The sequence below is a fragment of the Battus philenor genome, unplaced genomic scaffold (assembly GCF_028537555.1).
Source record: "Battus philenor isolate CCGP_79_NKW_IND1 unplaced genomic scaffold, ilBatPhil1.0.hap1 SCAF_17, whole genome shotgun sequence".
NCBI classification, from domain to species: domain Eukaryota; kingdom Metazoa; phylum Arthropoda; class Insecta; order Lepidoptera; family Papilionidae; genus Battus; species Battus philenor.
In genome coordinates, this window is record NW_027181679.1 from 10,562,141 (window position 1) to 10,574,125 (window position 11,985).

Genomic DNA, 11,985 nt, shown 5'->3' on the forward strand with positions numbered 1-11,985 from the left:
CCATTCGTACCGCAAAAAGGATTTTTAATTGATAATAAAGCGTAAGAACGAATAGCTCTACTATTGTAATAAGGATAATGAAAAAGTAACCACAAAAAAAACGCATCACAGTTCGATGCGGGATCTTCTCTAAACGAGACGCGTTTGGAAACCTCTTCGCTAAAGGTAGGAGGAGGATTGAGGAGGGGGAATGAGGAGAAAGGATGGATAGAGGAGGAATACATTCTAGGTACTATTAAATTCAACTCTTCTTGTACTCTTCTTCTGACGTATTCAAGTTATCACTGCAAAGATTAACAAAATAGTAACTTATGTTTACACAACTAAGCCACGCCTCTTGAATATAATTCAATAGAAATTAGAAAGCCGTGTTCACACTAAGTAGATAAAGTAAGACCTTTAGAAATTATAGACGCGTATTGAATCAATTTTAAAAATGAATCGCCTGTTGGTCAATGGCCTTGATAAAACAATTACCACCGCGTTAATTACAGTCTTGTACTGTATTTTAGTTATTAAAAAGAATATTTCTGCATTTAATTGAAAATATCTAAATTATTAACGGCGTGTGTCACTAAGACAATAGCTCAGAGAGGTAATTTCTCGGAAATTCATGGGATTCACCGCACAGGTGTCGGATCCATGGCTTTATAGGGAGAGAAGTTGGGTACGATGTTAGAGGTTGTGTGTACCAGCTTGATAGGTTTAAGCAGGCCACCTCGCGATACATATACCTTCTTCAAAATCACGAAAAATGTTTTTTCAGATATCGTTTATAAAATCGACAATATATATAAAAAGAGGAATAAATCACGTGGCCTTCTACGACTCATGGTTTTAACCTTAGTATTGCCATTTTATTAGTTTTTGCTTCCAATCAGATTAGAATAAAAAAAAATGTAATCACGGTCGAAGTCAGTCGGTTGGTGAAATTAAAAAAAAATGTTAGTAGCTTATCATTTTAATAAACAACTAATTGCGTTATTTATATATTTAACTATTAAAATTATTGTAATAACTAATGACGATGTAAGATGTTTATCGACTACTATTTTTTAATATCTGGTTCAATGTTTATAATTTTGTAGAATAGGTTAGAAATGCTTTTAGACTAGAATCAATGAAACTACTATAAGATTTACTCAAATTGAATCTTTTCTTCTAAGCCACTAAGAACATTACGTAATCTGAATTAGGTTCACGGACCACAGCCAATTTAACCTTGAACTGACTGACTACTCGAATAAAGCACACAGTGCGGTAGCATTCATATGTAACGAATTGTAATGAGTCCTAAAGAATGGAATTTATCGTAGCAGACTTTTATAAGAAAACTAGCTGATCCCGCAAACGTTGTTTTGCAAAAAAAAATTGATATTTTAATTTACAAATAAAAAATAAGGGTTGATCGTAGAGGGGTGAAAATTTATGGTTGTATGTATTCTGGTATGCTGTATTGTAAAAAAATAAAAACAAAAAATTTCGTAAAAAAAAAAAAAAAATTTTTTTTTAAGTGTGAACAACCTTTATCACTTAGGGGTATAGAAAATAGATAGTAGCCGATTCTCAGACCTACTGAATACGCATATTAAATTTGGTAAAAAATCAGTAAAGCCGTTTCAGAGGAGTTCAAGTTCGAATACCGTGACACGAGAATTTTATATATTAGATTTTGAACAACAATACTATTGTTCTTCTTGTCTTCAGGCTTAAAATACTATTAGTGTAAGTCTTTTGTCTAATATATAATAGAAATTGAATATAAAAGGTCAATCAAGGAAATACATGATATGTATGTAAATTGCACAATAAGTACACCACACACGTAATTTATAATACAGTCGACTAATAATGGTGGACGTTGCAAACTTTTGTTATACGCGATTACAAATTCTTAGAATATAAATGTTATATTAATCTTTACTATTAAAATTACCAGAAGATAGAATTTTATGAAATATAAAACACTCGTTAAAATCACAGGCACAACTGACTAGCAATGGTATAGTCGCGATTTTAAGCGTTACTTAAAGATAAATGACTTCAATATGTTAATGTAAATTTTTGTATAGTCCTCTTTTTGAAGTCTACAATAATGCGATAGTATAAATCTAGATATTTCTCTATAAACCAATAATAGCCATAGTTCCTTTCGAAACTTTTAGGCACACTAGAGTTGAATACTAGAAGTGTTTCGAGTAACAAGTCCCCTAACAGGGGTGCTAACACCTATCACCTAAAGAGCGTTCACTAAAATTGCCTAATTTAGACGCCCCTCGTCTATCTTTCCCAAAATCTTTCATTCATTCCTATGTTATTCTTCTTATTCTTTTCCATACTTTGTTACCTATCATACATCGTCTCTCTTTTTTCGTCTCTCCTCCAGAATACTGTAACAATTCTAATTTTTTTATATTTATTATTCTCTACTATTATACATTTCTTTATAACAATTTTGATTTCGATTCTCACAGTTTATTCGCAATTTTATCAGTCCTCTATTTTCCTATAGGGTTTGTGTGCATTTAACAATGGGTAAAGCTCCACCGAGGTATTTATTACATTGGTTATATACATATATATATATATATATATATTGCATTGGTTATACGGTATGTTACAGTATTGGAGGTCAATCACAGCATTAATTACTAACACGATCGGTTCGCGCTGTGACAGAGGCAATTTCATTTAAGAACAATTAAGTTTGAATTAAGATAATAGCGAAACTTTACTGGGTCGCACAGATTTAGGTTACCGAGTCAAGCGAGCGAAACTGTGTTGAATAGTAATCACAATTATTCGCATGTGGTCGTGGCCTCGGGAATTAATTACAATGATCGTAAAAAGATTTTTTTTCAAGACTCAATTTGTGTAATTAACTAAACATTACTGCCGTATTCCTTTTTTTTCACTGTTTTCGAACTTTAAATATATAGATTAATGCGTATGGAAAAACGGAATTTTTCAAAATTTTTCATTATTTTATTAGAGCTAAAATTCACACCTTTAAATCTTTTACATCTACCCAATCATCCTGTATAACTAATAATAACTGAGCATAACCATTTGTCTTTTTTTAAAATCGTTAACACCAATTAGATATCATCCATACATAGTGGGCACTATGAAATATATACCATTAATTTATCTTTTCAATTGGAATACGACAAGCAAATAATTCCTGGCAGTACAAAGTCTGCAGGGACAGATAATAAATAATAATTAAATATTGTTTTTGAAATCGTTGGTTTTACGATAGAATATAGCATACATTGACAGCAAATGAGCTATATATATATATGAGCCGCTCAGAAGACAATGCGGTTAAGCATAGTTTCAATTTTTTGGATATTTTGATTTTGAAATAAATAATATTCTTTGTAGTGATTAAAGGATTTACTACTTGGTTACTTTTTTTTAGGTTAGACAGCCTATTTAATAGCTTCTGAATATATTGTATATTAATTTCAGAAGCCATTGTGAAAAAGTCAACATTTTATCAATATTTTTTTACATAAATTTCTTATCTATTTCAGTTTCCAAAAGGTATAAGTCGTAAAGATTTTAAAATGTTGTCATTATTTCGATAAACATTTACGTTTTTACTCAGTTAACACCTTGAAGAAGGCTTTATACACTTTTTTTATTAAATCGGTAAACCAAGAATATTATGTGTTTTGGACTTAATAGCATTGGCTTCTGAGCTGCTCATATATATGAGTCAATCATTTAATGTTTTTACATTACTGTGCCTTGGAACGTTATATTTATTAACAGAATCGCCTTTATATGTTGTTTATTTACACATTTCTATATTAAAGTATATAGCTTATACGCTGTATAACCTTGACGTTAATTTCTTAACAAGTTAAAAAAAATATATGTTATATAATAATTAGTAATTTATGTAATCAGTTTGTGTAAAAAGTTTATATAAAAACCAGTTTTTATTTTATCTTTTACATTAACGTTGCAAGTACAACCCGGAGTTAACAAAACATTGATTAAATTGCTTTATAACAACGATTTTACGTTTTCCAAGGTGCCCAGCCAACGTCGGATGATTTATCGTGCGTGCTGGACTGAAAGAAATTGTAAAATCCAAACCATTATTTGTTTGAATTTCTCTTAAACGTCGTTTCGAACACAACGAAAAAATTATCGAGAAATGTATATACAGACAGTCTTTTCAGAAGAATGTGGGTAACAATAGAATCACAGCGAATAAAAGCGGTCTTTGAGAGTAAAACAGACAATAGAAAATTAAAAGATAGGTAAGAGATTTTTTATCTCTATATATCCATCAGTTGAAATTAAAATATTATTAAAATAAATGAAACATTTTATAAGGATTGATTGGTTTCAGGTTTAAACCTAAGTAAATAAATACCGGTATAATGATAAAAACCTGTATAATGTGATCACTCTAAAATATGGTACAATATTTAATTTTTTGTACTGAAATGCGTTAGACCAATTATTACTGCCAGTAGTCTGCGTGACAGATAACAAAAAGTAATTAATTTTATCATTACGTTTAAAATTTCTTAAACTATTGTTTTCTGGATAGTGTGTTCGTTCGTTTCAGCCCACAGACAAGGGATAGCCCTCCCCAAAGAGATCTATAGGGAGACATGCCATAATCGCTACGCTTGGCTTTTCGACGCCGCTGCTCCTCCTCTGTAAGCTTGTTGGTGAGCAGTAGCAATCTTACATAACTAATGTATAAAGTGTGAATTATATAAGATTGTATCCCGGGAATCGCAACCGCGATCTATGTCTAAGTTTTTACCGCTGGTCAACCACTGCTCGATAGTGCGTACTATTTATTAATAACCTGCAATGGAACTAACCAATATAGTATAAATTCATTAGTCATCGAAATTAAAATATTATTAAAATAAACATAGCGTTGTTTAAAAATTCTGTAGACATTTAATTCGGCACTGCAAGAAATGAAACCGAAATGAAATCTTTTATTTTTAAAACCTTAATTATAATTGTTATCGACTGCCTTTCCAAAATAATAAACCAAAAGTATAAACGACATTGCTATATCGACGTATTGTTACACAGTAGTGCGTAAATTGGGACACGTGGAATATATTTAACATACTTTTTAACAACGCGTATAGGTATTTATTTACCCGCGAAATACTTCAGACTTGTCATTGTGGTAATTATGTAATTATTTAAATAAGCCATGAATAATTAGTGAATTCAGTCACAGTTTTTAACTAAAAGTAACAAAGGTTTTTAATTTTAAGTCTACTAACAACGCGTTATATGTAAAGAATATACAAGACGATTTGTTATATATGAAAAAAGTTTAAAAGTGTGAATGTATAGCTTACTTGTCAGCAAGAACATTAAAAGTTTTCATACCTCTTTCAATTAACCATGTATAAAGTGATCGCTTTGAAATAACATTAATTTATTTTTGATATGAATACGACAGCCGCTAACTTGGCAATATAAAGTTTGCAGAAAAATACATGATAATATCATTACATTATTATATCCAAAACCATTGATTTTTGGATATATGAACTATACATTCACCCCTTTTAAACTTTTACACCTAAAACCAATCATTCTGTATACGTTAAGTTTGTGTAGAACTCTACAACTAACTAAAAATCTATGTTTTAGAGTTAGAACAAGCTTGTCATTGACAAATGCTTTAAGTATGTTGACATTTACAGCTTCACAAAAAAACAAAGTTTAAAGTACCAGAATTAAACTTTTCAATGTAACTAAATTCGTAGGTTCCCTTAGTAATCTTGGCGCAAGCCGTTTATTCATTTCACCGGATTGGCAAGTTGCCAAGTTCTTACGTCGTTCAGGTAAATGCTTCATGAAGTGAATGAGTCCATGGGCTTCGAGAGGGAATCTCAGCTCGGACTGTGATAAGCGCTTAGAATTTTGACTCCGTGGTGCCCGAGAAGATTTAACTTCGCCTCGATCGGTTGTTATTTTTGGACTACTCAAAGCAAGGTCAAACTTAAAAAGAGACAAAAGAATTAAAGGCTAGACGAAGATGGGTCTATGTCTCATTATTTATCGTTAATGTATTAGGCGGGACCGAAAAGTAATGTCGCATTTTTAAGTTAAATTCACACGACTACATTTTTAACAAGTTTTTATTTCTAATCAACAATGTATTCACCTTGGTTATCAACAACATTTTGAAATCTAGTATACAAACTTTCAATGCCGGAGCGGTAAAAATCAATTGGTTTTTCTGTAAAATACGTCGACGGAAACGACATTACTTTCCGTTCCTCCTAATACATTATTATCTGTATATGTGCTGTGTATATGTGCTTGCTGATCCGTCGTCTTTAAGGCCGTAGCGTCTACCTGTGCAACGCGCTATGCTGCCAGTAAATGCCGCATCAACTTGCCAAACCGCTGGACTACGTCGGTTACATTCGTACGTCTTCGGGTATCCTCGCTTCTGATTCGATATCGTAAATAAATCGCGAGCACAGACATCTCCATAGCTCGTTGAACGGCTACAAGCTTCCCGATGAGGCCCGAAGAGACACCATTATATGAAGTAATTAATTACTGCAATAGCTACAAGTCAGCAATATCTGACAGAACCATGTTAGCACGAGAAATAAAAAAAATAGCAATTAAATCCAATAATAAAATTAATTATTATTTTGTATGTTTTACAATAAACTCCGATGTAATGTTTCTGAATTATCACGTAATACAAGTTCACAATTAATTTTGAATTTGTTGTGGATTGTACTCGGATCGAAATCCTCGTACCTTTAAATTAAGGGATACCGTTATAAGGAGCATAATTTTATTCTAGTAACTATCAAATCTGACTCTTCATTCTCGTCATAACGTACACAGGTGATCAGTGTAAATGTTCCAAATCTACTATTGTATTAAGGATATTGTAAATGGGACCAGAAAAAAACCTGTCTAAGCTTATCGTGGGCTTTTCTCAGATCGGTACGCGATTGGTATCCTCGTAGCTTTAAATTCAAGATTGCCGTTATGAAGGAGCTCAATCTGATTCTAGTAACTATGAAATTGGGCTATTCTTTCTTTCCATGACATACACAAGTGATCACTGTAAATAATTTAAATAGATTATAATATAAATGAGTAGTAGAATTTTTAATTTTTGTATTTTCATTTACACCAATTTCGTGCTTCATAATGTTAGAATGGAGTGGGTTTATATTAATAATTACTCGTATTCCTTTATATATATAAATTATATTCTTATTCCTAATAATAGGAAAAAAATATGTTTAGTTCATAGTAATAACAGAGCCGTATTATCGATAAAAATATAAATCCATGTTTATTTATTTATATATCGATATAGTTTGATTGCCTCTATAACAGTTACATCCATGAGTTTGCCAAGCGGAACGCGGCAGTGATATGCCGTTGTATTATGATAATAGCGGAGCATTGGATCATTATGTTTTTAATTAGCGCAGATTATCACAGAGAAGAGACAATAGGAGTGCTGTGACAACAATGACGCTAGACAGACGTGCAGTCGAGGTATTAATGCGATCGATAGCGCCTGTCTGTTGGCCACGCTCCGTGCACAGCGGTTTGAAAACTACATAATGCACAAATGTCTCCGTCCCACTCATTTCATATTAAAAACTAAAAATAATTTATACACTTTACGTGTTGTGTTAAATTGACTAAACATTTACTCTAGACATTATGTATTCAAAAGAAATACGAATTGATTTTACAAAGTAGAGATCAGATAACTAAAAACATCTAATTTAAAAAGATGTATAAAATTATTTAATATCTACTTTGTGAAATCAGATTTACATATCGACCTAAAGTAAATTTTTAAAGAAATTATGAAAGTGCCTTCTTTTAACCACGTGATTTGAAACTTGAAATTCAAAATTTAGTGATCCGCAATTCTAGAAATCTTTAAACGTATAATATTTTGTTTATACCAATACACAGGTACAATAAATTTACATTCAATTCTAAAACGATTAAATAGATTCTATCTATAGAATTGTAGAACGAATGAAGAACTTGAAATAGAATTATATGAATGCCAAAATTAAGTTTTTTTTTTCGATACAATAATAGTATCTGAAATAAAATAATTCTTTAACTTTAGGTACGAGTAATTACGCATCTGAATATCCTTTTTTTTAGTAGAGTCATGTTTATATTCGTTATCAAAATTTGGACTGCCTACGGTTCTAAAATATATTTCTTTTCATACAAGGAATGTTACTGCAGTTTTAATACTTTAGAATATTCTGTAATCATAGGTTTCTATTTTAACAGTCGGGGAAAAAATATTCAATGTTCCTCTTAAAAAACCACTCGCGGCGCCGATGTACAGAGTGAACATAATCTGAAAATCGCTTAATTACATTTACTTGTTAACTATTATTCTCACGGATCAAAAGTCCGTTATCTGAAATTGATGAAAGTCATCTTAATTATTAACGCGCGCAATGAAATTCGAATGTTACCGACCCCCAAAACACCCGGATTCTTGTTAACACGAATTTCACACGATCACGAAAGGTTAAAATTTTTCGTAATTCAGGGCCTTTAAAGGTCCTAGAGACCTTTAACGCGGACGCCACGTAGGTAATGTACCGAGTCAAAGTTACCTAAGCCTTATCGGTGTGTGTAATTGCACGCAATCATGAGGTGAGAAGTTTTCGTGACACGAATTACGAATGACAGGTGACGTGTGTTGTACAAAAAGCGAAAACAAAATGTGGCAAGCACAGTGAACCCACATGCAAACATCGCGATGTTCAAATGCATGCCAATAGTATTGAGATAGTCTGTTAATCATTATCCAACATTCATGGTTAATACATAACGAGTTGTGGTGATTGTGAGTTTGTTTAGATTTAATTTTGCTGTAGGTTACGTCAAACGAAGCTAAGCATATCTCTGTGATTTTCTACCTTCGTTTGGTGGCTTCGTTTGACCACTGTTACTTTCTGTATGCGCAAGGAGCGTCGTCTTGGATTTCTCTAAGGGCCTTCGCCCCTTTAGAGGCGACTCCGTAGGCTTTTTGTCGCTTCGCTCGGACTCACTCTCTACGCCCAACTTACTGAGGGCGACAAGGTTGGCTACATTGGAGACAATGAGTTACTTCAATTAAACCTTATCATAATATAAACTTCAAAATTGTACTGTATGGTGTAAGGACTATTAAAAATAATAAAAAAAGCACAGCATGCAGGACATACAGCCAATTTCATAATTGGAACCAAAAAGGCTTAATAAATAGCTAAAATTAATATAGCAGTGAAGAATTTTGAAATGATTTGCAATTAAAAATTAATAAATACCGTTCATACCAAGGAAATGCAATCGATCCTTTGCCATGCCTAAGTTGGTTTTCATCTTATCATGTAATTTCTGTGCGCGTTGCCAAGCATCCCCTCGTCCTCCCCAGCAGTCCACAGCTATACCTCTCTCCAGCTCATATATACCTTTCTTGTATAGCTCTATTGCTAGCTCTTTTTGACCTGTATAAATTTATGAAGTATCAGCAGTGCATATTCTCACTTATGAGCTATTCTTTATTTTATACTTTTCTAGGCATTTCATTAAGTGTTGCCCTAATAAGCTGCAGGCTAAACAATTTGGCATTACAATTAACATTGATAATTGCCTATCACTAATTTGGCATATCTAAATGAACTCTACCTAATGTCTATAATGCCTATTCAACAATAACATACTTAATTCACTAGTAGCAATTAAAAGTTTCATTTACTTATTTATCAGTGATTAAAAGCCATGAAGCATGTTCATACAATAATCATAATGGATATATTTTATACATTTATTAAATGGGTACAATACAGGAAGGGTTATAACAAAATTAATTTCAATCTTTAAGAGCTTAATGGGTACAACTTCATAATTAGTCACACAATTAATACCGGCATGGATGTTGTTTGAGTTATGTTTCCAAGAAAACTAATATCAAAGAGGAGTGAGAGTCAATATTTGTCATTTTGGATTTTTAAAATTTGTATATCTCATGAACAGTCATCTGTTACACTTATTGAATTAAACATTGAACAAGAAAATGCTTGTTCAGAAAACCTTTAATGTTGGCAATATATTTATTTTAAAAAATTATTACATCTTTTGCTTCGGATAATAATAAATATATATGTATCAAAACACATATAATTTTTTAAAATGATTTTGAAAAGTGAACTTTATTATAACTTAATAAATAACAGGCCAATGTTTTCATTAAATAAAAAACCTAAACTGAGAATAAAAAATTTTCCTGAACAATTTTAAAAAAAAATTTGTTAATTGTATTTTAAAGTATATATATTCATATTTTTTGTTAAATACAATCCAGCAATCCTGTTTAAACATTAATTCTCATAAAGTTTGGCATTACTTCTTTATTTACCATATATTAATTAAAACTAAATAAAATGTATTGGATCAATCTAATTACCTTGGTCTTGATCAATTTTTAAAATGTCAGTTTTTGTATTCTGCAGATGTTGTTTCATAAGCGATTGCATTGACATTTGCATATTTTACATAAATTGTGATTTCAAGGTAAACCTTGCTACGTTACTAACAAGTATAGGGGAAGGAATTTTATACATAAGTGTTACAATACAATATATTATTTATTGTATGTAAAACATTTATAGTTTTTCATATTAAGAACATATACATTTTCAGATAATATCTGATAATAATTCTTCTGATTATGTTGAAATAATTAAAAATTTATATATTTAGTTTAATTTGTAACTTGTATGTACTTTTTGTACTTGTACTTGTATTTTTATAATTTCTGAAATAAACACTGTCCTGGCATGCCATAAATTTGGCTAAATCTAGGGACATTTTTTAAAAACATATTATAATTTGTGTTTGTTCTAAATGTAATTTAAATGATGAAAATTTAATCAATGTTTACTGTTTTATTGAATAAAATAAAATTTTCAATAACTAATTCAATCAAATTATATATATGGAGTGGATATTTTAAATACTTTAAATTTGTTGAGATCTTGTAATATAGGTTATTTTAAAAATAAAATCTTTATAAAAACAATAAACTAATTATGACTCATATTTCTATTGTTTATGATTGATAAAAGTAAAATAACACAAGTGAATCAAAACATAATTTCACCTCATTGTTTTAATATGAAATTTCACTATTAAAATGTTTAAAACCAACACAACAAAAGAACAAAGGCCAATTATATAGTTATTTAAGAGCTTAAGGAGAGAGAAGTATTTCATAACAAAGACTTACCCTCATTCTCTTCATCAATCTTCAAGGCTTTTGATATATACTCAAAAGCCTTGCGATGGTGATGTTTCTGTTTCGCCAGCAATGGGTCTCCAGGACCAACATTGTGCGTGTGAGACATGTCTTCTTGAGCTATTTCTGTTGATATCACGCCGTCTTTTACCACTACTTCCAAATTACACTCGCCGTTCTTACGAGGCTTATGCATAAACCGGTGTGATGCCGAATACAAATACTTAAAAATTATAAACAACTGATATAAAATAGACCTAAGGACGTTGAATAAAATAATGATGGGGTAAGAGACGACGTAAAGGTTCCTTTTATGGACCGAAGGTTGCGAGGCATGTCGCAACGCTGAACCCTTCGCTAGGTCTGCATCTGTTTTCTTCGATTTTCGGTTCGGAGACCTCGTAGTTTTCCGTGACAAACGACCACCATTGGAATCGTCACCCGAAACCATCAAGAACACTAACGTTCCTTCGAGCTCAACACGAAAATGCCATAAAAGAAATATCGAAGACACACACCTCTGTTATTCTACTTATTAATTCTAAAATAAAGTAAATCGTGCGAGCTCTGATGGTTATTGACAATTTTTGACGTGTGTCATCGCATTCGCAAATGTGACCACTGAAATTTATTTGAAAACAAAAAATAAACGGAGGACTTCAGTGTTACTA

General features: G+C 31.5%; 1 protein-coding gene across 1 annotated transcript in view; it reads right to left on the reverse strand.

Moving 5' to 3' along the window:
• spas (spastin) overlaps positions 1 to 11,922 on the reverse strand; it is a 37,245-nt gene extending 25,323 nt beyond the window's left edge. Inside the window, exons 1-2 of the mRNA XM_068762969.1 lie at positions 11,306 to 11,922; positions 9,354 to 9,524 (exon numbers count right to left, since the gene is read on the reverse strand). Coding sequence (XP_068619070.1) covers positions 9,354 to 9,524; positions 11,306 to 11,765 — 631 coding nt within the window. The 5' untranslated portion in view covers positions 11,766 to 11,922. The remainder of the gene's footprint in view (positions 1 to 9,353; positions 9,525 to 11,305) is intronic.
• Between the last annotated feature and the right edge of the window lie 63 nt (positions 11,923 to 11,985).